This window comes from Tachysurus fulvidraco, chromosome 26 (genome assembly GCF_022655615.1).
Source record: "Tachysurus fulvidraco isolate hzauxx_2018 chromosome 26, HZAU_PFXX_2.0, whole genome shotgun sequence".
Classification (NCBI taxonomy): Eukaryota; Metazoa; Chordata; class Actinopteri; order Siluriformes; family Bagridae; genus Tachysurus; species Tachysurus fulvidraco.
In genome coordinates, this window is record NC_062543.1 from 4210243 (window position 1) to 4236618 (window position 26376).

At 40.2% G+C, this 26376-nt stretch overlaps 3 protein-coding genes and 1 long non-coding RNA gene across 5 annotated transcripts in view; 1 reads left to right on the plus strand and 3 right to left on the minus strand.

Moving 5' to 3' along the window:
* Window positions 1–12450, minus strand: part of npr2 (natriuretic peptide receptor 2) — a 39862-nt gene extending 27412 nt beyond the window's left edge. Inside the window, exons 1-4 of one of the 2 annotated variants that reach the window (XM_047809306.1) lie at window positions 11430–12450; window positions 2330–2517; window positions 1174–1287; window positions 464–599 (exon numbers count right to left, since the gene is read on the minus strand). In XM_047809306.1, coding sequence (XP_047665262.1) covers window positions 464–599; window positions 1174–1287; window positions 2330–2517; window positions 11430–12147 — 1156 coding nt within the window. In that variant the 5' untranslated portion in view covers window positions 12148–12450. The remainder of the gene's footprint in view (window positions 1–463; window positions 600–1173; window positions 1288–2329; window positions 2518–11429) is intronic. The other variant, XM_027143874.2, reaches the window with a different exon arrangement.
* A 712-nt stretch (window positions 12451–13162) lies between these two features.
* On the minus strand, window positions 13163–22740 carry anapc2 (anaphase promoting complex subunit 2). Its single transcript, XM_027144510.2, has 14 exons — window positions 22547–22740; window positions 21697–21952; window positions 21002–21326; window positions 19758–19890; window positions 18946–19147; window positions 18688–18807; window positions 18479–18596; window positions 18129–18307; window positions 17897–18038; window positions 16766–16841; window positions 16174–16377; window positions 14975–15107; window positions 13993–14234; window positions 13163–13441 (listed from the first exon to the last, which is right to left on the minus strand). Exons 1-14 carry the CDS (start codon window positions 22616–22618, stop codon window positions 13229–13231), a joined length of 2415 nt encoding a protein of 804 aa, XP_027000311.2. The 5' UTR covers window positions 22619–22740; the 3' UTR covers window positions 13163–13228.
* A 2-nt stretch (window positions 22741–22742) lies between these two features.
* On the plus strand, window positions 22743–25991 carry ssna1 (Sjogren syndrome nuclear autoantigen 1). The gene is made up of 3 exons (XM_027144523.2): window positions 22743–22983; window positions 24273–24472; window positions 25746–25991. The coding sequence occupies exons 1-3, from the start codon at window positions 22932–22934 to the stop codon at window positions 25848–25850; spliced, it is 357 nt and encodes a 118-aa protein (XP_027000324.1). The 5' UTR covers window positions 22743–22931; the 3' UTR covers window positions 25851–25991.
* Window positions 23824–25794, minus strand: LOC125140350. The gene is made up of 2 exons (XR_007139661.1): window positions 25616–25794; window positions 23824–24928 (listed from the first exon to the last, which is right to left on the minus strand). It is a non-coding gene; the product is annotated as an uncharacterized LOC125140350 (long non-coding RNA).
* Window positions 25992–26376: the final 385 nt, after the last annotated feature.

A 26376-nucleotide genomic window follows, 5' to 3' on the forward strand; every position in this document is an offset into this window, starting at 1 on the left:
TTAGCTAATATTCTGTTCTATTAGGCTATCATCTGTCCAAATAAACAGGTGAAACACATCAGTAACTGGCACAGGAAAGTTAAATTGTTCCTTTAATGGACATTTACCCCTCTGAGATACTGATTCCTGACAGGAAATACAACCAGTAAGCTATCTCTCCAGCCTGATCCTGCACTCGTTATTTTGCCTGGCTGCAGTACGCTTTTGGCACGAAGCAAGTCAGAGAAAGTTCATGTTTCAACTCTATTCCTATGTCAAGTTTCGGCAGATGGGTTTGTGTATTAGAAACACATTTTCGGCACAGTTGCCGATGCTGGCTGGGACAGGCTCTCACATCTCAATCACAGTCCTCTCTCTTACACACTCTCTCTTTCGCTATACACCAACCGTGGTGTGTTATGAGAATCGTTCGATTGCAATACGCTGTGCAGAGTCAGTGAGGAGGAATCGAAAGAGAACGCACCCCAGATACTGCGGTTCTGCATCCTTTTAATGACATCGGCACCATCGTTCTGAGACACTCCGTCCGTTAAAGCCTCAGTCAGTGCCTTCGCGTAGAGCATAAAGCCGTCATGGAAACAGCCAGCAATGAAATCCATCTGAAAGAGGCAGGAAAAAAAAAACACAACAACAACAAATCAGTCTTACATTCCACTTTGGTAAGTATTACAGCTCTACGGTAATGACTGGTAGCATGGTGTCAAGTTATACAGAAATCCTAACTTCATTCTCAACTTTTTAGGTTTGTTTTTTCGTTTTTTTATTTGTATGCCTTGAAGGCCATATTTTCAGTATGAACAGTTCTTGGGTTTCAGCCACATTGTCTGCTATATTTATCCCCGAGCACAGCTAATTCCGGAAAATGAGGCTGACACAAGGAAGCCAAACTCTTGTTTCCACGGTTTGTAGGTGTCATATCTGATCAGCACGCTCATGTGGTGGCTGGAGAAAAAGCAGCATGCTTCACTGAGTGCTACAGAAAACACGGCGGACCTCCAACGGCCTTCACATGACTACGCTTCTTATTGATTGCTTTTATCCTTAGTCGCTTCCAGGCAAATTTCACCAAGGTTACTGAGCAAAAGTCAACGCAAAGTGCAGCTCGTGTTTGCTTTGTTGTTCATTTAGTGCTGTTTTGATTCAGCAAATAACGTAGAGATCAAGAGCACTCACCAAAGATGGCTCCAACACAATGTTAAAGTCCTCCGTCGTTCTCCTGTGGAGCTCACTGCGGAAAGCCGTGTACTCGGGATTGTCCGGCTCCCGGTACGTTATAACGAATACAGACTAGAAAAGGAAAAAAAGTTAAGCCAAAAGAACTGCAGTGAATGAACCGTGGAAATGGTCCAACTGAGTAAAAAAAAACATGCCAATGCTCTGTTTATAGAAACAGAAACAAAAGCAATTCTCAAATCTGATTAGTCACAGCAGAGATTACAGGAACTAACCTCAGGACCTCGTGGGCTTTCCACAACATTACAGAGAACAAAAAAGGGTTAAAGACACAAGGTGCATTTCATTATTAAATGCAAAAATCTCATAGTTTCTTTCTCGGCTTGTGTTTGATCTTTAATTCTTTCTTTCTTTTTCTTCATTCTCTTTTTCTTTCTTTCTTTCTTCTGCTTTTTCTCATTATTTTATCTCCTTTTTTCTCTATTCATTCTTTTTTACTCCTTATGTATTGTAGTTTTCTTGCAAACTATCCTTTTCTATCTTTCTCTTAGATTTTCTTTCTTTCTTTCTTTCTTTCTTTCTTTGTCTTTCTTTTCTATTTCTTTTCTTTTATTTAATGTCTGAGTCCTCCGTTCTTCATCTTGCATTCTCAGTCTATCTTTACCTTCAAAGTCCCCTTTTCTTTGTCTGATTCTCTCATTCTCATTTTTTTCTGCACTTTTCATTTCTCCCCCGTTCAATTTCACATTATCTCTGTTCCTTTCACTAGTTTTTTGCTTTTCTTGTATTTGTGTACTCTTTATCTCTTTCTTTCTTTCTTTCTTTTTTACTTTTCCCTCTTTTTCTTTTTTTTATTACCTGCACTCTTCACTGCAGTGTTACACCTAACTGCTTAAAGAAAAATGCTGATCATAGCATTGAGACAACACACACACACACACACACATGCACGCACACACACACACACACACACACACACACACACACACACACACACACACACTAAAATGGTTTTGCATATCATTTTCCTAAATAATTTATTATAATTTATAATAACTTTCCTAAATAATTTCCTGTTTATTTTTATTATTTAATTATTTTATTATTCTCTACATTCTCCAACCAGTCAATGAAATGTATAGAAATTGTGAAATACCTGAAAAAGCTTAACTGGATCCTTCCACTGCTCAGCTGAGCTCTGCCACGGCCGGTGCATATAATCAGTGAGGCTTTCACCAAACGCATCCAGGTAGAAGATGGCGTAATCTTCTGGGTTCTTCACCTCCTCCTCAAAGTTGTGCATGATCATAAAGAAGGTCTCAAGAGGCCCGCAGATGTACACGACTGGGGGGAGATGAGAGAGAACGCTGTTCAGACAGGACACACAACTTTTGCAGCCGTTTATTTCTTTTTAGTAACAATTAAAATTTGTTTACAGATTTAAAAATCTGGACATTTTAATTTTAACAGCTTAAAGAACTGTGCCACAAAATGTCCATGAGGTGTACGATTCGAAAGAGCATTTAGGTGAGTCTTTTAGGTGAGTCTTTCAGGTGAGTCATTTAAATGAGTCATTTGATCACTCAAAACATTTATTCGTTTTCTTTCTTTCCTCTGTCTCGATTAATTTACTTTACTAATTATAATTTTTATATAATTATTCATTTACTGTTTTGATTCATTCACTTTTAACTCACTTTTCCAGTATTTCTTTTGTTCTTGGTACCTACCCGTTTCTTTCGTTCTCTTTATCCTTTCTTTCTCTCTTTATTCTTTCTTTCTTTCTTTCTTTCTTTCTTTCTTTCTTTCTATCTTCCCCATTTTCACATACTTTTCTCTCTATTTTAATTTTTATCTTATTTGATTTGATCTTGTCTGCTTCACTCCTCCTTTCTTTCTCTTGCATCCTCAGTTTATAGATTCAAAAATCTGGACAATTTCATTTTAACAGCCTAAACAACCAGAGCCACACTTTGTCCACTGCTGCTGTTGATCACTACATAGTTCCCTAACAGAATGAAACACAGCCTTCATTCCTTCAGGAAAATGTGCACATGTATTCATTCAAACACACCCCTTTTCATCACCATACTGTATTACCACCTGTATAAATATTTAAAATCACAACCCTTGCACCTTTTAAGTATAACCTTAACACGGATTATCACCATCAAGCTTCTGAGACTTAAAGGATTGTTACAAATCTCAATGGGTTTCTGAGACAAAGTCGAGTCAAAACGAATAAGCAAGACAGATATTTGTGTCTACACTGTTATTTTCCCCTGCTGTCAAATATATAGACATTATTTCCATTAGTAGCCCGGGCTCTGAGTTAGCAGCCATTTCCTCAAATTTTAGCACAAAAAAAAAAAAAAAAAAAAAAAAAAAAAAAAAAAAACAGGCCCCAGTCCACCACTCAAACACGAAAGCCTCCAGTCTATGCAGGCTGACTCACGCCAAGCCGTCCCGCTGTCTCCTGGATGTCCACCAAGATAAATTCACAAAGAAAGGCAAGGTAAACGTTCGCAAGAATGAATGGAGATGGTTCACTTATTGTCAATTAAACACACATGCCCACAGTGCCATTCAGGCTTAAAAGCTGAGGCTCATTGTTTGTGCCCGTGTGTGTGTGTATGTGTGTGTGTGTGTGTGTGTGTCTGTGTATGTGTGTGTGTGTGTGTGTGTGTGTCTGAGACTCTTTCCCTAATGGAATTCTTGGACTGTGCAGTTGGACGCACATGCAGACATGCACGCAGACTGAAACTAAGAAACATAGCTTCGCTTCACACCTTCTCCTATTCAACTACTTGACATTTGCTTTCAAAATCATTCGAAATCTCTCTCAATGGCAAACCGTTCATACAGTGTTGCCTCCCGAGAGCTCGTCTTCCTTTGTAATTTGAACCCAGTGTTGACGTAGCATGATTTTTAGCTGGGTTTAATTCGATACAATGAAGGAGAAAAATTTTTTTAGATTGCATTGTTGGGATTTTCGGTTTAAAAATGATTAAAAAAAACAACCCAGAGTTGCACAAAACAATCATATACATTTGGAAGCATTTCCATTGCAGTGAGTCATTGTTTCTCAAAGGTAAAAAAACATCAAGCGAGAAAAAAACAGCTGTGACAATATGCGCTTGGGGTCAAGCCTGTTTTCAGCAGACAGAAATGACTGGAATGTCAAGACCAGAAAAGCTGAACAAGTCCTGACAGTCGTTACCTCACCGTGACCCCGAGACATGAAACGTTACGACGAGAACAAAATTGGGTTATGAATAGAAACATCAACTTAGTGCTGAATTCATTCAAGATTCAAGATTTCAGCGAAAAACAGAACCCCAAAACGTACAACACGGTTCGTGATCGCTACGAAGAAAACGTCCACTAAATAAAAAATAAAAAAAACTTACGTAACTTCTTTTAGTTAAGGATAGCATTCATCATTTATTTGTAACATACACAGTTATGTACAAAATATACATTTAAAAAATTTATGTTACACTTCCTCATATTGGGATTTCTCAAACTTGATTTGTTCTTGATTTTTTACTCACTATCAGGCTGTAAAACACAGATTTATTTAAAAGTGCTCATTCTACTGTATATAAAGAACACTTTAATTAAAAAACTGTAATTATTAATACAATTCTTTGAAGTTGTAATTATATTTCAAATAAGTTTTTGAAATCAAATTACAGAGTCTCCAGGATGGAACATTCTGTCTTTTCCTTTTTCTCAATAAAATGTCAAACTTTTTTCAAGCGCTTTTTTCTTGTCGTCACGCTTTTTTTATACAGATATAAATGGAATGCTAGAGAATTGATACAACATACAATAACAGAGAGTAACTTGTATGGATAAATGGGACGATCATTCACTTTAAATGTGAGCTTTACTAAAGTTGGGCAAGACTCTGCTAAGCCTGTAGACAGAAAACACATAGACGGTGCCAGAAATGTGTGTAAAACATTTATATGCAGATTCGATTCAATTTAATTCAATCTATATTCTAGTTTTATATCTAGAGATATCTCAGTTTTACTTGTGTATCTGTTGGTTAGATTTAAAACAAGGACATTTAAAGAAAACGTTACATACTGAACACTGTTTGAGTGGTTGTGTAGTTAGTGTAATAACTTTACAAACAGTACAGAGTTGTTTAGTTGAGTTCAGTCGAGCAGAAGAACCCACTTTCCAAATAAAACTCGAGGTCTTCCATGCACCCAGAAAGGCAAAGTCGATCACTTCCTATGGCTTTAACTGGAAATAAATGAACTATATGTCTTTTTTTTCACAGTTAGAAAATATCTGTGCCACAAATATGACCACATCTATCTCTCAAAACATTAAGCGGAACTCAATGTTCAGATAAGAGGACGAAAGAGTCTGTCAAATGGTTTATAAAAGATTAAAGCCGTAAAAGTAAAGTGCGGAAAAAGAGATTACGGCGTGTTTGTAAGGAGAGCAAACTTTCAAACACGAATTTTTCACTCTCAGGTCATACTTGCTACGTATTTACTGTACTATTGTCATATGCTGTAATGTTTTTATTATTTTGTATAATATATCTGTATTGTACAGCTAATTTTATTTCCGTTTATTATTTATTTTTACAATTTTTGTAACACGGATAATGTATAATGTATATTATTATGTATGACCAATAAAATTGAAATTAGAAGTTGAAGGAAACTTTGGGACAACAAACACACTAACGCATTTGTTGTTAAAACTCTGTCTCATTTCTGCATAAATCTTTTGAGAACCCTGACAATTCTTTAGATAATGAACTGTATTCAAGCTAAAAGCTAAAAGCTAAACGTAAACTAGATTTATACACAACGACACACATACAAACACACACACAAAATACTTTTAAACATTTTCTTCGGTTGCTAGTCATTACCTCAGGATTTGTTATGCTAATCGCTCAGTGAGGGAGCAGAAAGTTAACTTAACATTACAACAACTGTAAGCAATTAGCCTTAAAAAAAAATCAAAAAAAAAAAAAAAACTCCTTTAAAATGTTCATGTTTCCAAACAGGACAAGTTAAAAGCCAGAGTAATCATTGCACAAAGCGGTTGTTATGAAACACAACTCAGCGCTTGACTAAATATTATCAGACAACCACTTTGCGGTGATGCTATCAATGCTCTTGCTGCTGTGCTAATTGCGTATGTTTTGGCATTTACAAAGGCTAGAGATCCTTATTTAATGCTTCTATGGGAGTGAAAAGAGGAAGAGAAAGAAAAAATAGAACCCCCCCCCCCCAAAAAAAACAAAACAAAAAAAACAAAACCGAATTTCTGTTATATACTTTATGCCGATGTTATCTTAGCAAATGGATTGAAGACATTTTTGTGATCTGAATGCTGGCAATCTTGAAAATACCTACAAATCTTTTGAAATGCTACAATTAACTATTCAACGTTGGTGTTCAATGTAATAAAAAAAAAAGATTTCTGCAGTAATAGACAATGATCTTTTATAAGCTGACACATGAAGAGATACTGGCCTTTGCACTGGTAATAAGGAGCAGGCTGCAACAGGACCAGCAGAAGATTTCTCAGGATAAAAATAGACATATCAGTGTAGGCTTTTGAAAAACATGTTTCCCCTTTTTCCTGGAAGCTAACAACCTCAGAAAGACAATTTATTATTCTCAGAGAGAGAGAGAGAGAGAGAGAGAGAGAGAGAGAGAGAGAGAGAGAGAGAGAGAGAGAGAGAGAGAGAGAGAGAGGGAGCCAGAGGAAGATAGCGGGAGATAAAGAAAAGACAGAGAGAGTGTATGTGTGTGTGTGGGGGGGGGGGTTTGAGAAAGAGAGAGTCAGTGAAAGACAGAAAAAGACAGAGAGGACGAGACACAGTCGAAGATGGTGCCGTGCTGATCTTACATTAAACAAGAACGCTATATAAGTGGTTGACATGGATGCAGGTTGCCATGGCAGTGAGCACAGTTCATGCCTACACACCACACCAGCATCGCTACCAAACAGATTGAGTTCTTTATATAATGCGACCAATCCTTTCCCGTTCATTATTAACCTGTCTGATCAAACACTCCGGTGACTGAGAGCAATCGTGTACACTGTAATTAATATTATGACCTCGCACCCTAGACAAGGAGCGTTCATCTTCAAGTACATTACACCACAGCGCTGCTTCACTGTTGCCTTCTCGACTGCTCAGATGGTTGATTCATTTAATAACAGCAACTCTGACACAAAGTACCGACAGCTGTAAATCAAATCACAGATTCCTCTCAATGCACTCGATCTAATAGGTTATCGTTTCTATAGTAACAACTCAACCGCAGTGACAGTAAAGCAGTGCAATACTAAATCTACCAGCATTGCTCGAATGGTCCCACAAGACTCTTTTCAGTTCTGGCACCGAGGTATTGGAATGAGCTTCCTGTAGATGTCCGAACAGATGAGTCACTCGCTATCTTCAAACAACGTGTGAAGTCCTACCTCTTCCTGAGATACTTAAACTAGCACTTATTAAAAATAAAACCATGAACAGTGTTGTTGGTATCCTAAGTGCATGTATTCACTGATACAGCCTTAAAAGCACCTTTGTACGTGGCTCTGCATAAGGACGTCTGCTAATCTCCATAAACGTAAATGTAAATGAAAACAAAAAAGTCATTATATAAAGATATAATAAATATCAGATTTTTTTTTTTTATGTATTTAAAGGAAGGTCTCCAGTGTCAAGTGATTTGTAACACTAACCATAAAGATGTACCTTTTCATCATGGTGGTAATAAATGACAAATAATTTTGTCTTTAAGAGTGACTCAAGAAAGCATAAAAAACTTATCCTGTGATTATTATCAGGAAATATTGTGATTTCTTGTGATTGCTTATGCTAAACTTCATTTAAACATTACTATGTTTCTCATTACTATGAATGACACTGAAGGTTGTAGAGTGAGCGTGATAAATTAACGTAGTATGAACGTAATCCGGTAACACTGTAAAATCTCGTGAGGATTATGGGAACCGTCAGTGGTGGAATCGTGCAGTGGCTCATTAGAGGATTATCAACACCTCCCCATAAAAAAAATAAATCATTGGCTGCTCACAACCTTCCTGGTAGATCTATTCAGCTCTCGCTGCCACAGCAGAGCAAACAATACACTGAAAGCTCAAACTCACACTGGACACCATCTATTCAACCTTCTACCATCTGGCAGACACTTCAGGTCCATCACATCATGCACAAACCGACTCAGGAACAGTTTCTACCCCTCAGCCAATAGAGCCAAAAAAACACCATCACTGAATGTTCAGATCTATTTGCACCACACACACTCACATCTACACATTTTATAGACTTCTACCTCCTACCTCTATTTATTTATTTATTTATTTATTTCCAATTACAAATCTGTACAGAGGACATTGAATGTGCAATGCAAATGTCTGCATATAACACAACATACCTGCATAACTGCAGAATTGTAGAATTTGTGATTGTATTGCACAGTTTAGATGAGAATACGGAGGTGAAGTACTGTATAGAATTCTGATTTCAAATCATATTTTATTTCTGATAGCACTCATAGAAACACTGGGTTCTTCAAGGGTTCTTCGTCAGTGTTCTTATTGTTGTAAAAAGGTTCTACTTGAAACACTCTGATGCTGGCTTGAGCATGAAGCCTCTAATGGCTTCTACATGTAGAACCAGACAGTTTTGAAGGATATCGGGGGGGTCTGATGAATATCTGGCATCCTTAGGTTAAAAAAAAAACTTCAAATTTCAGGGAGTCAGGGAGTGTTCATACTTTTGTCTTAATATAGAAAAATACTACATAAATAAATGTAAAAGTTAAAAAAATAAAAATATGTCTGCCTTATTAATAGTGATGTAACTGTATAGAATGAATCCATTATTCAGTATGAACAATATAGAGTAAGATGCAAGCAAAAGCTGTTAAATATGAAGCTTAAATCAGGCTATTAGATTGGTTAAACAAACAAAAAGACATTCCCTGCCCACATCTCAACATGAGACCAATTATGAACTTGAGTGATGTAGATAATGTTGAGGAACATCATGAGAACATCAGCTGACAAGAACATGCCCACTTCTGGGGAATATTAATATTAACAACATTTATGGTACTAAGAATGTATAGATACAGATTTCAATCAGGTATCGTGTTATATATGCTACTTGTTACTAAACATGAATTAATATGGAATTTAAAAGGTTTTTAATTTAAGGCTTTAAGTGAAATCTGTTCTTTAAGAATAGAGAACGCAAATAATCTGATTAAATAAATGATTATGCTAAAGGCTGCTTTTTGTTTTTACCTGCTATTCGTTCTTATTTATTCTGATTTTTAGTTTCTAATTTTTATATACGGTGAAATATGTTGAATAATAAAAGATCTAAAAAGAGATCAGCTGAGCAAAATGTTATCATGTAGTGCACAAAGGATTATGTATAACTCTGCTGTTCTAATGGGTGTTAAATATACTGTATGTGTAAAGAGAATTCACTTTAATTACATTAAATTTCACTGAAAATAATGAATCGCTCGTATCCTAAGCTGAAACTCGTATCTGTAAACCGTTACCAAAAATACACTCCTGAGGGACGCTGATTGTGGAACGGCACCAAAATCCTGATGGCTTCCAAAACAATGCCTCATTGTGGTTTAATTTAATTGAATTAAATGAAGAGATGAGACAGTGAGTGGGAGAAATATATGCAGAAATACGTGTATATGTCTGAGTAATGCTCTTAAAACCATCACTTTTTAGGAAAATTTAACAGTTGAACCTGGAGGATATGTATTTTGTACCTTTAGTATTACGTAGGAAAATAAATACATCATCTAAAGTACTAATTTGACTTGAGAGCTGTTGTACTTTAAATAAGCTCGAACACCGCATTAAATGCACTTTATCAGGAAACGAATGTATAAAAGTCTGACGTGAGACAAGGTTAAGCACACGAGAATAAGATCTGGTATTAAAATTTGATTGAAATGTAAAGTGGCATAATGACGATCATATTAATGATGATGTAATGGAGTTACTGCTTATAGTAATGAGTGTAAACTATATTCCTTCCTGGTTACGTTTTACCATTAAAGCAAAATTTGTTTCTGTATCTTTGCCTGGAGTAAGTAAAACATGGCATCAGATATTTTAATGGAAAAACTGAAAAAAACAAGAATTACTGAAGACATAAGACCTTAGGACGCACTCTTAGAGGAAAAAAAAGACCACTGTGAGAAAATAAATAAATACATAAATAATGCAGCCTGCCATTGTCACTGGAGTTTTCCATCAAGCATGAGCACATTGGTACCTTTAGTACCTTTATTATGTAATTTCATGAATTTAAAAAAAAGTGTTTGTAGTGTATCTTTAAAACTTTACTGTAAATCTGTCTCTTAAAGCTACATTATGTCCACGTTTCCAGGTTAAAGCAGCATTTCGGTACAAAAGATAAAAGACAAGCCAAGATACAATGTATTTCCCTTTTTGCTCCGTTTTTCCTCTTTTTATGTTTCTTTAGAAATGTTATTGAAAACATTTCCATGGTGCCATCAATTAGAATTTGACTAAAATAAATGAATTAATTAGCATCGCATCCGCCTCCAAAATTCTAATGTCTTGTACCTTATGTGTGTATCTTTTCCCTGAAAAAGGTGAATAGCATATCTTTAGAGTACCTTTACACTGAAAGGAACCAGAGAGGTCCTGAAGCTGTGTGGCCAATTTTTAAACATACGCCACAGTCACTGAAACAAGGTGCACCTTTAAAGTGACCAGATCAGTGACCAGGAAAGGTATATAAAGTTTATTTGGTATGTCTGAGGGCTATAATTAGTGATTTTGGATTTTCCTTTCACGTGCTAATTATTCCAATTAATTTATTTTACTTATTATTAAGAGGTCTGAACAGTGACAGCATGGAAATGATCATCTTTTTTAAATAAACTCTTAAAAAGGAGTATAATGTGCAGCTTTGCGTGTTGCTGGGGTGGACACTGGTAGACATACTTTGTACCTTTAAGGTGAATCATTGACCTGGAAATGTGAATATAGTGTTTCTGGTAAAAGATAAACAGATACTAAAGGTGTAAAGGTAATGTTTCCATGCATTAGAATAGTTTGTGTAAGTGCACTTTAGTTCAGTTCCCTTTCTTCTGAATGCACCTCGACAGCTTAGTAGCTTTTCTGTTAAGAAGAAACGTGTTAAACATTAATAATAAACAGCTGGAACTTACTTCTTCCGTTCTCTTTGACAGATGTGGCGATGTCTTTATAATTGGGCTTTTCTTCACCATAGGGAAAAGCTTCCACTGTGAGGTTTTCATCGCGCAGGTTGATGAAAATGCCTTCAGAGAGGAAGAAGTGCGGCCGATCGTCCTGCTTTAAGTCGTGGAAGATCATCACGGCGCGCCGCGTCCAGTTAAACTGCGTGTGCAGCGCGTTAACGAAGTCTCCCAGCTTGGTTGCGGTGGGTCCGGTGCGGAAGATTGTAGTGAACTCGTTTGTGTCATCGAAACCGTAAGCGAGTCCTCCGGCGGTGATGAGCGGAAGCTTCCAGTGGGATGTGAACCTCCCTACTGAAGCCACGGAATACACGCAGCCCGGTCCGATGAACGCGTCCGGTTTGTGGTAGAGTTTTGTGTCCACGGCGATGATCTGCGCTTTGTTTTCTGAGCACGAACCCGTGGAATCTTCCACGCTGAAGTTCAGCAGGTTTATCCCACGTGACCCGAGCAGTCCGCTGTTCAGGATGTTTTCCCTCGCCATGCGTATCGCAGGCAGCACGCGCGGAGATGCCCACGGGTACTTCACGTTGTCCGGGAGCAACACGGCCACAGTGATGTTATTCCCTGCATCCGTTCTGCACCAAGTCAGGACGCAGCAGATACATAACACAAGTAAACAGCGCACGAGATGCGTTTTATGTCCCATTCGAGCTCTGGGAAAAAACATACGAATCCAACCAGAAGTCCAAGGTGCGTAAACAAATCCCAAGTAAAAGGTTTGCGCGTTTCCTTAAGAAATCATATGCAATCAGAATCTATCTTGTGCACAGAGAGGAGATGGATGGAGGTCCTTAAAAAAGTTTGGTTCTGAAGTTGGTTGTGGTTTTTGATGCTTGCTGCTTGCTCCTCTTCCTCTGACTGGTTTCTGTGATGCTATTCATCCAAGTACCCAAGTTAAAATGTGTGCAGTCTCACACTGCACGGCCCCTACACGTCATGTAAATAACGCGTTAAAGCCACGACAACAGCGCCCTCTACCGGTCACGTGGAGTTTAACCATACTGACTTGAATAGAATGAATATTTCACGTTTTTTTTAATGAGGAAGAAAAACGACGACAGAAAAGACTCCTTTTGGGGGGGGGGGGACCATAAGCAATGCAAAAAAAAAGTAAAAAGAAATGAATGAAATTAGACAAAGCATGAAACTCAATAAATAAAAAATTGCACAAAGATTTGTAAATTAATAAATACAAAGCTTCACCGTATCTTAAAAAGAAATAATGCATAAATTCATAATTTTTTTAATTCATTAAAAAAAAAGTCTGTGGGGAAATTGCTGAGGAATCATTTGAACCTTGAACTAGAGGTTAAAAGTCGTCAAAAAACGCCTGAGGAAACAAATCTCAGGCTCTGAAGATCACAGTGATGCAAAGCCAGTGCCTTTAATATCTATAATACTCTTATTTCACACTATGACCTATAATGCATGTCAGTTATTGTGATATGAATCCATCGGTCACTTCACAGCTGCAGATGATTCCCTGTTATAATGCAGCCACTGGATGTAACAAAGCAATCGTTTGACCAGCATGATCTCTATTTTTTTAAATACTTTTTAATAGGATAGCATTTGAGAACTTGTGGATTTTGTATAGATTTCCCCAGGCCTATGTGTTTAAAGGGTTAAATTAGTAATACAGTATGTGTGCAGTGTTAAATAAAAGACCTCAAAATACAATATAAACAATTCAGCAGTTTATTGTGAATGAAAAACAATCCAACTTGAACAACTTTGTCTGTCCATCTCTACTGAGTAGTTTTGGGCAGCCTGTACACTCCGGCTGAGACGATCAGCTGGTGATCTCGCACTTTTTTCTGCAGGAACGCCTGCAGCTCGTTGACGTCCATCTCGGTGACACCGGGCCCCGTAGCCACAAACATGCGCAGCATGGAGTGAATCCTCTCTAGGGTCATGCTCTCCAGATTGGTCAGCATGGCCTGAATGTAGGCCCAGAACAACTGAAGCACGAGAGAGAAGTATAATCAGTGGCATGCAGTCTTTTCTTGTATTGTTTTTGTTTTGTTACCAATGCTACTGATACCAACACAATAAACAACAATATGCATGGGTTTTAAAAACCTGTTATAGGAAAATAATTAGTGTTGAGGAGATTTATTGCAACCCAACACCCCACATCCTGATAAAAGCACATTTCCTGATAATATCCTCGGTCCCTGGACCCTCCAGTATGCGGGCATCGGAGCCTCTTTCCGAAAATGTGAAATAAAATTCTCCTCACTGAAAACTTCCCATATCATTGATTGCATTGTACTTTTCGTATTAAACAGCAGATTTACACTTAGATTACACCTACATATGAAGCATCTAGTAAAGCCAATGTATATTAGATGTTACTATGGAAACACTAAGGTGATAGAAGAAGCGCATTAATACATATGAACTTGTGTTTTTAATTACAGCCAGAAAGAACTGCAGCTCTGTTGTATAATGTTGAATATTTCATGAGGTCTTCAGTTGTGCAACATGTGTATGCGTTAACTTCACCGACCTGCAGCTTCTCCTCCCTCTGTTCTGACTGTGTGGTGGTGTTGGAGTCTCCCTCCTCGTCGCTGTCTAGCAGCATGATGCCTCGGTCAGGCCGTTCACGGCTGGAGGCCTTCTCGAGGACGCCGTATCTCCCCGGTGACTCCTCGTGAAGCACGCCATGCTGCTGCCACAGAGCTAGCTTTCTGCGCAGGAGCTCCTGGGGCACACCAAGAACTCCACTCAGCTCCTCCAGAGCCCATGTGCCTGAGGGAAAAATCACATCATTTAGGATACACTTCATGTTAACACCTGGGCTTGTAGCAGTAGCAGCAACTGCACAGTGACGGGAGTCTATTTTAGTAAGAGGAAAACTCTCACTCGGATAACAAAACAAGCTTTGATACAGAAATGAATCCTGCCATAATGAACAATTCATTCTTGACTGTAACTGATGTGATTTCAATAACAAAGAAGGAGATTTGCACTTCGCCAAAATAACAACAAGGATTATGTAGAAGTGCTGCTGCTATGATCATAAAGACTAATCTAACGCTCCTTTCAGGACTTGTACAAGAATTCAGTTCAATTCAATTTTTATTTATAAAATAAATATAGTGCGTTTAACACTAGACACGATCACAAAGTCGGCGGCTAAAACTCCCTGAGGTGACTTTAGGAGGAAATCCTCATCTGGGTGGCACTGAATAGTCTAATTATAAACATGTTTCTCTTCTACTGTAAGGTCAAAAAGTGCAATTATGTAACCAGGAAACACATGATGACTATAAAGTTGTCAACTGTCCAGTTTTAAAAGCAAAAAACAGTCCTAAAGTTATAGCACCTTTAGTCCTTAGCAATCGTGGCAAATCTCTTCAAGCAGTCATCGTGGTTTTAAGTAGTTCTTTTCAAAAACCAACAAAAAAGTCCCTGTATAAATACGATAGAATCTAAAATGGAAAAGAAGTTAGCATTGGACAGTTTGAGTTGTGTTTATATCACCTCACCCTTGTCCTGGAAGTGCAGGATGATGGCAGCGTGGATGGGAGACACAGAGAGGTTTGTAAGAGTGCGATCCTCCAGCTCCACATCCAGAGTTACTGATCCCAGGTGAGGCTTCCAGCTCAGAGTCCTCATAGCCTACACACATACACACACACACCACGCACACACACACCACACACACACCATGCACACACGCACGCACCATGCACACACGCACGCACGCACCATGCACACACACACACACGCACCATGCACACACACACACACACGCACCATGCACACACACACACACGCACCATGCACACACACACACACACGCACCATGCACACACACACACACACACGCACCATGCACACACACACACATGCACACACACGCACCATGCACACACACGCACCATGCACACACACACACGCACCATGCACCGCACACACACAAGCACCGCACACACACAAGCACCACACACACCAACCAACCAAGCACCGCACACACCAACCAACCAACCAACCACACCAACCAACCAACCAACCACACCAACCAACCAACCAACCACACACACCAACCAACCAACCACACACACCAACCAACCAACCACACACACCAACCAACCAACCAACCAACCACACCAACCACACCAACCAACCAACCAACCACACACACCAACCAACCAACCACACCAACCAACCAACCAACCACACACACCAACCAACCAACCACACACACCAACCAACCAACCACACACACCAACCAACCAACCAACCAACCAACCACACACACCAACCAACCAACCACACACACCAACCAACCAACCAACCACACCAACCAACCAACCAACCAACCAACCACACCAACCAACCAACCACACACACCAACCAACCAACCAACCACACCAACCAACCAACCACACACACCAACCAACCAACCAACCACACACACCAACCAACCAACCAACCACACACACCAACCAACCAACCAACCACACACACACACACACACACACCCCAACCACACACAAACACACACAAACACACACCAACCACACACAAACACCACACACACACACTTGTAAAGATACTAATGAACTCTCCATCTACACCCCAGCATTAATCTCAGCAACCAAAAGCAAAGATTTGGCACATTTACGTTTTCAAAATAAAAAATGGTTAGAATCTTAATAAACAGTGTGAGAGGAAATGAGACCTTCAGCTTTTCAAAGCGGTGTGTGTAGGCTTCCATGGATTTGGAGACAGCAGCGGGCAGTTCCAATTTCTCCTCTTTGAGCTGAGGCCAGAATTCTGAGGACAGGATCATGGCTGACAGAGCAACAGGAGGCTGTTCATCCTCGGGCAGACGAGCCTCCTCTTCATGAACGTTAGTGTTAATCCGCCGGGAATCTGCCACATCCTATAGAGAGAGAGATTGAGATTTCACTTGCTTTTATTTTCACGATATCTAGTTATTACCTACATCATTTTTAACACTGTAATGAAATAGTTCAATCTGAACTGACTTGCACTTGGGTGACAGGTTAAAGTGGAAAGCTACCAGTCAGTAAAGTTTGAGCTGCCCTCTAGTGGCCACTGAATTAATCCATTAGATGCACAAAAGATCATGTGAGAACTAGCTAATTTCCCATTCAGTTCAATTCAATTCTATTTTTATAGTGATTTTAATAAAGCAATGGTCACGAAGCAGCTTTATAGAATCGCATAAACTCAGGAGATAAATGATGCTTATCTGTAGTTATGCAGCAATAATAACATCAGTTGGCAGAAAACGAGACGGCGCTGACCTTCAGCATGACCTCACAGTAGTGCATGTGGGACTCTCCAAACCTCAGCTTCAGCAACTCCACATTCCGAATCTCCCTACACAGAGAGAGAGAGAGAGAGAGAGAGAGAGAGAGAGAGAGAGATTTATTAATAAAGTAAATACCATGTGTGTGTGTGTGTGTCTGTCTGTCTGTGTCTGTCTGTGTCTGTCTGTGTCCGTGTGTGTGTGTCCGTCTGTGTGTCCATGTCCGTGTGTGTGTGTCCGTCTGTGTGTCCATGTCCGTGTGTGTGTGTCCGTCTGTGTGTCCGTGTCCGTGTGTGTGTGTGTGTGTGTCTGTGTCCGTGTGTGTGTGTCTGTGTCCGTGTGTGTGTGTGTCTGTGTCCGTGTGTGTGTGTCTGTGTCCGTGTCCGTGTGTGTCTGTGTCCGTGTCCGTGTGTGTCTGTGTTCGTGTCCCTCTGTGTGCCCGTCTGTGTGTGTGTGTGTCCGTCTGTGTGTGTGTGTCCGTCTGTGTGTGTCTGTGTCCGTGTGTGTGTGTGTGTCCGTCTGTGTGTGTGTGTGTGTCCGTGTCCGTGTGTGTCTGTGTCCGTGTGTGTCTGTGTCCCTCTGTGTGCCCGTCTGTGTGTGTGTGTGTCCGTCTGTGTGTCAGTCTGTGTCCGTCTGTGTGTGTCTGTGTCCGTGTGTGTGTGTCTGTGTGTGAGTGTGTCCGTCTGTGTGTCCGTCTCTGTGTGTCCGTCTCTGTGTGTCCGTCTGTGTGTGTCCGTCCGTGTGTGTCCGTCTGTGTGTGTCCGTTTGTGTGAGTCCATCTGTGTGTGTCCGTGTCCGTCTGTGTGTGTCCGTGTCCGTCTGTGTGTGTCTGTGTCCGTCTGTGTGTGTCCGTCTGTGTGTGTGTGTCCGTGTGTATGTGTCCGTCTGTGTTCGTGTCCGTGTGTTCGTGTCCGTGTGTGTGTGTCCGTGTGTGTGTGTCCGTGTGTGTGTGTCCGTGTGTGTGTGTCCGTGTGTGTCCGTGTGTGTGTCTCTGTGTGTCCGTCTGTGTCCGTGTCCGTGTGTGTCCCTCTGTGTGTGTGTGTGTGTGTCCGTGTGCATGTGTCCGTCTGTGTTCGTGTGTGTGTGTCTGTGTGTCTGTGCCTGTGTGTAAGTTGAGTAAATACACCTTGCAGTGTTGTAGTTGAGTTGGTGCAGCAGCCGGTCTGCCAGCACAGTTTTGTACTCATCAATGAAGATCTCCTTACTCCCGAAGATGCTCACCAGAAGACTGATGATGTCTGAAGAGCGGCGTTTAGAGCCTGTCTTATCTACAGAGACGAAGATCGAGCTAGGCTTAACGTCAAACAAGGTGACATTAGGAACGTATAACCACCCGTCAGTGTGTGTGGTCCTGTAACCTGTTAGAGCATCAGTAGGGTCAGGGCTCCACTCCTCCGGATCACTCCCCTCATCCTCACTGTCTTGTGTTTCCAGGGTAACAGGGTCAGCCCGAGAGAGCTCGCTGGCTAACTCACTACAACCCTCTGTGTCCCCCGTTAGACTGGCGACAATCTGACGCACCGTGTCCTCACGTGTTCTGTCAGATAGAGAAGATGATAGAAAAGAATTCGGAAACCAATTTTTTGCCACTCTGACCTCTGACATTAGGTTGTGACCTCAGATTAGGATGTTTGTTTTCCACAAGAAGGATAAATACAGCTATGTGTTTGTATTTACAGAGTGTGACAGGTACAGAGTCGTCCCTTACCTCAGGTATTTGCGAATGGGTTGGCAAGCCACCTGAAGGATGACCATGGAGGGGTCAAGCTCCCGTAAAGCTTTAATGGCTGAGATGTAGACGGTTATTATGTCAGATGTGTGAACTCCTGCGACGGAAAGAAAGATCGTAAAGTTAACCGATTTGTAGAGAAATTGCATCACTTTTTTATTTATTTTTTTAAGAGATCAGATGCTGACCTGGGTGCAACAGACGGGTCTCAAAAGCGGATTTAAGAGAGTTAAGGAGTTGCTGTCTTTGATTGGTCCGCTCCAGACAGAACTTCAGGTCTTCAACAGCAGGGGTGGATTCTGGGAAATCTACACAGGTAAAAAAAAATAAGATATACTGTATATATTTAACACTATAAAAACATACAAAGTTTGTAAATCAATGAATTAATCATCATCGAATTAAAGACAGGTTTTAATACTGTATGCAGGTGTTTTTTTTTATACCTCGAATGATGCTGAAAAGTTCATCAATCCTCATGTTGACATAGATACGGCAGAAGAACTGCTGCATATGACAGCGCCAGCGCTGCAGGATGGTACTACCAACGTAATCTAGCTTCTTGTCTATTAGCAAAGAGCTGGTGTCGGTCTCGCCTACCTCGCTCGCAAATACCCTACTGAGCCAACCGAGGACCTGCTCTAACCACTGGAACAACAACAACAACAACAAAAAAAAAAAATCAGGAAGATTTGGATAAAGATTTCATCTGAAAATGTGAAGATTACAAAATTAATATAAATGGTTGGTTCGAATATTTATGTTCGTCAAAAAAAAGAAAATCCAATACTATTCAATACTAAATAAATATTTATGCGCTCAAAAGTTTCATTGTTCTTTTAGTTGCCCAACAGAAGTCCACTGAAAGATGTTTCTAAATGTTTGTCTTACTAACACTGTAAGATTCAGTGTAACAAAACCAAACATCCCTCAGAGATTTGTGCAGTAACTGTTTCACCAAAATGCCGTGCTTTTAAAAAACACTCATTTACATTTCTATTACAATGAGCAATTCGGTAAATACATGATTCTACATGAGCTAACTCGAGCCGTACCCTAATTCCGGTATCTGTGGTAAAAACAGCAACAAACCTCTTTAACACCCTGTGAACATGTGTGTGTATGTGAGCAGACATTGTAACCTGGTCTTGTGTGAGGAATCTATGTGAATAAAGTTTTGTGTGAGGAATCTATGTGAATAAAGTTTTGTGTGAGGAATCTATGTGAATAAAGTTTTTGAGTAAATACGTTGACATACATCATTGAAGTCTGAAAGGAAGGATCTTTCATATTCGCCTCTGCAGCGCTGCTCCATCCGCTGCTCGATCAGGCGGTGCAAAATGCTGGTCACTGCCTCAGAGCTCACTCTTTCCAGCAGCTGCAGTCTGGAGCTGCAACACACACAGAAACACACATAAGCACACACAGAAACACACACACACAGAAACACACACAGAAACACACATAAGCACACACAGAAACACACAAACACACAGAAACACACACAGAAACACACATAAGCACACACAGAAACACACAAACACACAGAAACACACACAGAAACACACATAAGCACACACAGAAACACACACAGAAACACACACAGAAACACACATAAGCACACACAGAAACACACAAACACACAGAAACACACACAGAAACACACATAAGCACACACAGAAACACACAAACACACAGAAACACACACAGAAACACACATAAGCACACACAGAAACACACACAGAAACACACACAGAAACACACATAAGCACACACAGAAACACACAAACACACAGAAACACACACAGAAACACACATAAGCACACACAGAAACACACAAACACACAGAAACACACACAGAAACACACATAAGCACACACAGAAACACACAAACACACAGAAACACACACAGAAAAACACATAAGCACACACAGAAAAACACACAGAAACACACACACAAACACACAGACACAAACGCACACAGACACACACAGAAACACACAAACACGGAAACACACAGAAACACACACACACAAACACACAGACACACACAAAAACACACACAGACACTCAGACGCACACAGACACCCAGACGCACACAAACGCACACAGACACCCAGACGCACACAAACGCACACAGACACACACACAAACGCACACAGACACACACACACAAACGCACACAGACACACACACACACACACACAAACGCACACAGACACACACACACACAAACGCACACAGACACACACACACAAACGCACACAGACACACACACAAACGCACACAGACACACACAAACGCACACAGACACACACACAAATGCACAAAGACAGACGCACACAAACGCACACAGACACACACACAGACAGAGAGAGAGAGAGAGAGAGACAGAGAGGTCTACTCACTCGGAGGATACAAAGGATAGAAGAATCGTTTAAATAATAGTTTTTAATTTAAAAAAAAAAATGTTCGTGATAATGTTTGCCCTCATACACTTACAGGATGTGACTAAACTCTTGCAGTTGCTCCAGTGCGTCTTGGCACCAGCAGGCCTGTGCTGCAGAGGAGCAACCCGCACACACATCATTCCCATCGCTTTCTGCAGCCACGTCATCAGGCTCGATCTGCTCGCCGATCTGGTTCATGTACACGGAGAAGGTGCGGCTGTAGAACTCTAGAACGCGCTGCTGTAACACTGCAGGTGGAGAGAACAGGAGGATGGCACGGATAATGGAGAAGGCCCTCTCTCGCAGGCCATGTGCTCCGGGTCCGAGCAGACCTGCTCGATTCTCATCCTGCCAGGAACCGAGTCGCTCAAGGCCATCTGTGTTCAGCAAATATAGAGCGCATTCTTATTAAGAAAGGACAGTGAACCAGGTCTGGAAGATTTATATCTATTTACACTCAGACACCTAACTTATTGTACAATTTCCCCAGTTCTACATTTAACAATATAATGCACAACCCTTCACAAACAATCAGAAAAAAAGCCAAAGAGTATAAAACCTGTGTATCGTGTTGCATCCGAGTTGGAAAGTTGTATAAAACTTGCTCTCTTGTCTGGCTACTGTTAAAACATTTACTGCCCTTAAACTAAGAACACTGGAGCACTCCTTCTTTAACTTTTACGATGACAACACATCAATTTCCCTTTATCAATAACAAAAGGCACAAAAAAGAAGAATTCAGCATACAGAGAAAAGGTTGCAGCCTCTGCAGCAGGGTCCTAAATGCTTCCAAAAGTGCTCTGGCTTTGTCTCGCTCTTGTGATTCCACCTCCGGACGCTGAAGTCCAGCCCAGAACTCCGGAGCTACATTGGATGCCAAAGAGACCTGCAGTGTCTCAAGCAGCCAACCTTCCACATACTGACCCAATCCTTTGTTACACAGCAGGGTCAGAGCATCAGAAACAGACTTATCAGAGACTGGAGAGGGTGTGGATGGTGAGACCTATAGGACAAAATGTCAGCATATTACTTGACAGTCGTATAAAAACATACATTTTCTGTTGTGGTTAAGGTGTTGGGATACCAATCGGAAGGTTGTGAGTTCAAACCCCGTGTCCACCAATATCCCCTTTCCACCCGAAAGAACCACCGGGTGCTGGTTCAATGTTGGTTCTAATGGCGAGCCTTCTAATAACCGGTATGGCTTTGCGAACCTACATTGGCATCCAAACACGCCGAATGATTATTTAAAAATGGCACTAATGACGTTCTCTTTTGTATTGTTGGTCACAGTAGCTTCGCCCCCAGCACCCTGACGCAAGCGGTTCTTAAGTCTAGACCAGAAATGTTTTGGTGCTACTTAAGAATTGCTGCAGTTCTGAGAAACCTGAATGCAGTTACGTTATTGATGCTTGTGTTTACATCACTTTTTTTTTACAGGTCCTTCTACAAGTCTGAATAAAGTGCCAATGCACTCGTTTAAACGACTGACAGACGCATTGAAACGTATATTTTTTCCGGGCCGGAAATCTATTTCCCAAATTGCACCTTTAACTCTAACGTTGTTGTGATGTTAGCTTCAACCTTTCAGACTCACCAGTGCAGCAGTCACAGTGTCCCAAGCTCCAGTCAGCCCCTGCACCATCAAAACCGACGACTTCTCGTTCATATTCGCACCAAAACAAAACACATTCTTTTATTTAGTTAGTTATTCATTTTGTTCGTGCTAAGAATCGACTTAGCTCTTCTATCAAGCGTCGGTCGCGTGTTGATGACATCACGCTCCCGGAAGTTAATAAACAGCCTGGTGGGGGGAAAAGTTTTTAATTGTAAAATCACTCTGGAAACAGAAACAAGAAGGCGTGGGGTTTGTCTGAGAATCACCACGGAGTTTAGGGACAGTGGGGACATTAACGAGCTTCAATACATGAGCATTAAAAGTAGAACATCAGCGTAAAGCAGGTGATTTAAAGATAATCACAATGACCCAACAAGGAGCAGCTCTGCAAACATACAACAACGAGCTGGTCAAGTGTAAGTAGCTTCACTAGTTTAAATATCATTCTGTCTTTTATCTACGTCTTCTTTATTACTAACTTCATTTAAATCATCTTTGCCAACAGGATTAATGTGGATTTAGAGCCTAAAGTAGTTAAGTAGCTGCCATAACACTATCACCAGCAGTTCTGTCAAGTGTTTACAGCATCTGCTAAAAAAAAAAAAAAAAGATCCCTTATTGAATGATATTAAACCATGAAAAGGCTTTTTATTTATTTTTAATACAGCTATTTATATAATTTGGAATAACTGTATCTTTAATACATGTTTAAGCCATGAGGAGGCACCATGCAAGGAATGATCATATACTGGTGATAAAATGATCTGATGATGAAATAAAACCTATGATGGATTTATGTCTATTCATTATAGATTTATTTATTCGAGGCTAATATTGAAAAGGAGGGGAAAAAATAATGCTAAATATCTTGTAACAATTTCTGCAATTAAGTGTGTAATGATTTCAGTGTGTAAAGATTAAAAACAAAACACACACACACACACACACACACGCACGTTTATTTGATTAATAATTAAAAAAAAAATACATGTTTTAGATAAACAAGGTAGGATTAAGTTCGAGTTATTAAATGTGCATGAACTGAACAGGGGTAAAATGTGATATAAAAGAGTTGAATAGATTTGCAGCACTAACTTGCACACCTTTGTCTACTAGTGATAATAATTAAATAATGTTAGCATCGTCAGACTTTGGAGCTCGTTTTTGGAAAACTCTGCACTTGAGGCATTCTTTGGTTGTTGTTTTAGCCCATGACAGGAACGCCTGCTTCTCCTTCATTAGACCATTTTGTGTGATTCAGCCAAAATTCAGCTGATCTAAGCTTTTTTTTTTTTTTTTGTGCATACAGAAAATCCCACTTATTTTTCATTATGATGAATAAATGCACAGAACTTTGCAGTAGCTTTATGTAAAAGCAGACGTTCGTTAGACAGCTTACTGTATCGCCTGACTTTACAACAGCGCTGCTGAATTCTCAAATCTGATTGGTCAGAACGTGTCAAACTCATTATTTTTAGCTTTTTTTTTTTGTCATTCCACAACACCAAGTGGAAAATATTTTGGTCTGTCATATTTGAATAAATACAAAATACAACACCTATAATCAACTTCATGATGGTATTACACCAGTGCACCACTGTTTTAGATGCTTTTCTTCTGACAATATGAGCCGCCATGTTTTATTTTCTTTTAAAGCTTCAACGTTCCAGAAATTTCCAAACGTAATTCACTTCTGCTTCCTCAGGTATAGAGGAGCTGTTCTTTAAAAGAGATGAGCTAAATAAGCAGATCCAGCAGGAGGAAGAGGAGAAGGCTCGTCTTCAGCATGACGTCCGTGTGCTTACGGAGAAGTTAAGCCGCGTGTCCGAGAGTCTGGACCACCGCCTCGCTACACGCAATGAGCTTGATAGGACCATCGCTGAGACGGAAGCTGCTTACATGAAAGTACGGCACGAGTCTTATTCGATCATTCTCTTTTTCTCTTTTCATCTTTGGAGATTTTTTTGCAGTGTAGATCTTTAAGAACACACTTGAGTTGTGCTTTAGATCATAAAGCTCAATCCAGAATTAACGAAGTTTAATGCGAATGCTGCTGTACAAGTTGACAGCTTTCATTCAGACTCTTGGTAGTACACATAGTCAGACTATTGGAGTAGACACAAACTCCCACATGTTGCTGATTAAAAAACAACACAGCCATGGCACATGGGGTGGAAGACCGTGTCCCTGTGTCCCAGTTCACCTACTGTCCATCCTAAAGAGATCAGAATAAGTTTGTCTCAAATTGTTTGTTGAAATGAGTTTCCTGAAGGTATACAGTATACAGATGGCCTTCTATTCCTGGTAGATTTTCTGGAAGTGTGAATCCGTGCACACTGATGAAGGAATTGTAGAAGAATTCTATCAAAAATATATTGTTAGTTATTACTTCTTTAGTGTTTATTGCACATTACTCTGAACATTACTCATAACTGCCAACAAGCAGTTCCTGACTACACATTTTATATTACACCCCTATTTTGCACATACTATACTTATGCACATACGACCTGCCATAACTTTCTTTATTGTTACAGAAATGCTGACATATTTATCTGCACTTGTTCCTTCGTACATTTCTTTGTACTATTTGTACTTCTGGTTGATGTTATGATATGCAATAACAAAAAAGTTCTATCTGTCTATCTTACCTCCCTTAACCTGATAATTGGGTTGAAACTCAATTCAGGGACGTGGTAGCTTAATGGTTAAAGTTTTGGACTACTGAGCGAAAGGTCATGAGTTCAAATCCCAGGTCTACCAGTGCTGCCCCAGCTGGGCCCCTGAGCAAGGCCCTCAACCCTCAATTGCCCAGTTGTATAAATTAAAATACATTGTAAGTCACACTGTATAAGGTTGTTTGCTAAATGCCGCAAATGTAACTCTTGTTTTTCTGTGTTAGACAATTAATCACAATTTTAAAAAAAGTCAGTATAATACAAGCCTCCATTTAGGTCTTTAAACATATTATTAATGTGCATACCCCTCTGTGCATTTATTTTTTTTTAATATTCCTAGTTTTTTTTCTTACTATTACTTGTCACATACCTGAAGAAAATTGCCCAGAATATTTTCTTTCTAGACGCTAGGATTATTTTTCTTGTTCGCGGCGTCAGCATAAAACCAGAATACAGTTCATATTTGCTTGCTTAATTCCTTTTTTTCTCCTCTCTCCAAGATTCTAGAAAGTTCTCAGACTCTATTAAGTGTTTTGAAGAAGGAGACCGGAAACCTCAGCAAAGCCACGGAGCCTCGGAGCAACAGAGACCGTTTACCTCTGTAGCTGTATTTTTCATGCTGAAATCCTCAGACACCATACAGCATTTTACTTAGCTTTCATAACTTGATATTTTAATATTGAATTTACTTTCATGATCATACACTGTATTTAAATGGGATGTTTTTAATAAAGGCTATTTCTTGTCACGTTCTTTGTTTCATGACCATCAAAAATTGTCACAGCAGATCCCATTATTTCATTCGTTCATTCATTCATTTTCTACCGCTTATCCGAATTACCTCGGGTCACGGGGAGCCTGTGTCTATCTCAGGCGTCATCTGGCATCAAGGCAGGATACACCCTGGATGGAGTGCCAACCCATCGCAGGGCACACACACACTCATTCACTCACACAATCACACACTATGGACAATTTTCCAGAGATGCCAATCAACCTACCATCCATGTCTTTGGACTGGGAGGAAACCGGAGTACCCGGAGTACACCCTCGAGGCACGGGGAGAACATGCAAACTCCACACACACAAGGCGGAGGCGGGAGTCGAACCCCCAACCCTGGAGGTGTGAGG

Excerpts from the sequence above, each read along its gene's own strand:
- anapc2 (XM_027144510.2), bottom strand. The coding sequence starts at position 22,618 with ATGAACGAGAAGTCGTCGGTTTTGATGGTGCAGGGGCTGACTGGAGCT. Across the intron at positions 18,039-18,128 it reads CCCTACTGATGCTCTAACAG|ATAAGACAGGCTCTAAACGC; the intron begins GTTACAGGACCA and ends TCGTCTCTGTAG. Across the intron at positions 14,235-14,974 it reads CCTGCACTTCCAGGACAAGG|GCACATGGGCTCTGGAGGAG; the intron begins GTGAGGTGATAT and ends TTTTTCCCTCAG.
- ssna1 (XM_027144523.2), top strand. The coding sequence starts at position 22,932 with ATGACCCAACAAGGAGCAGCTCTGCAAACATACAACAACGAGCTGGTC. Across the intron at positions 22,984-24,272 it reads CAACAACGAGCTGGTCAAGT|GTATAGAGGAGCTGTTCTTT; the intron begins GTAAGTAGCTTC and ends CTGCTTCCTCAG. Across the intron at positions 24,473-25,745 it reads CGGAAGCTGCTTACATGAAA|ATTCTAGAAAGTTCTCAGAC; the intron begins GTACGGCACGAG and ends CCTCTCTCCAAG.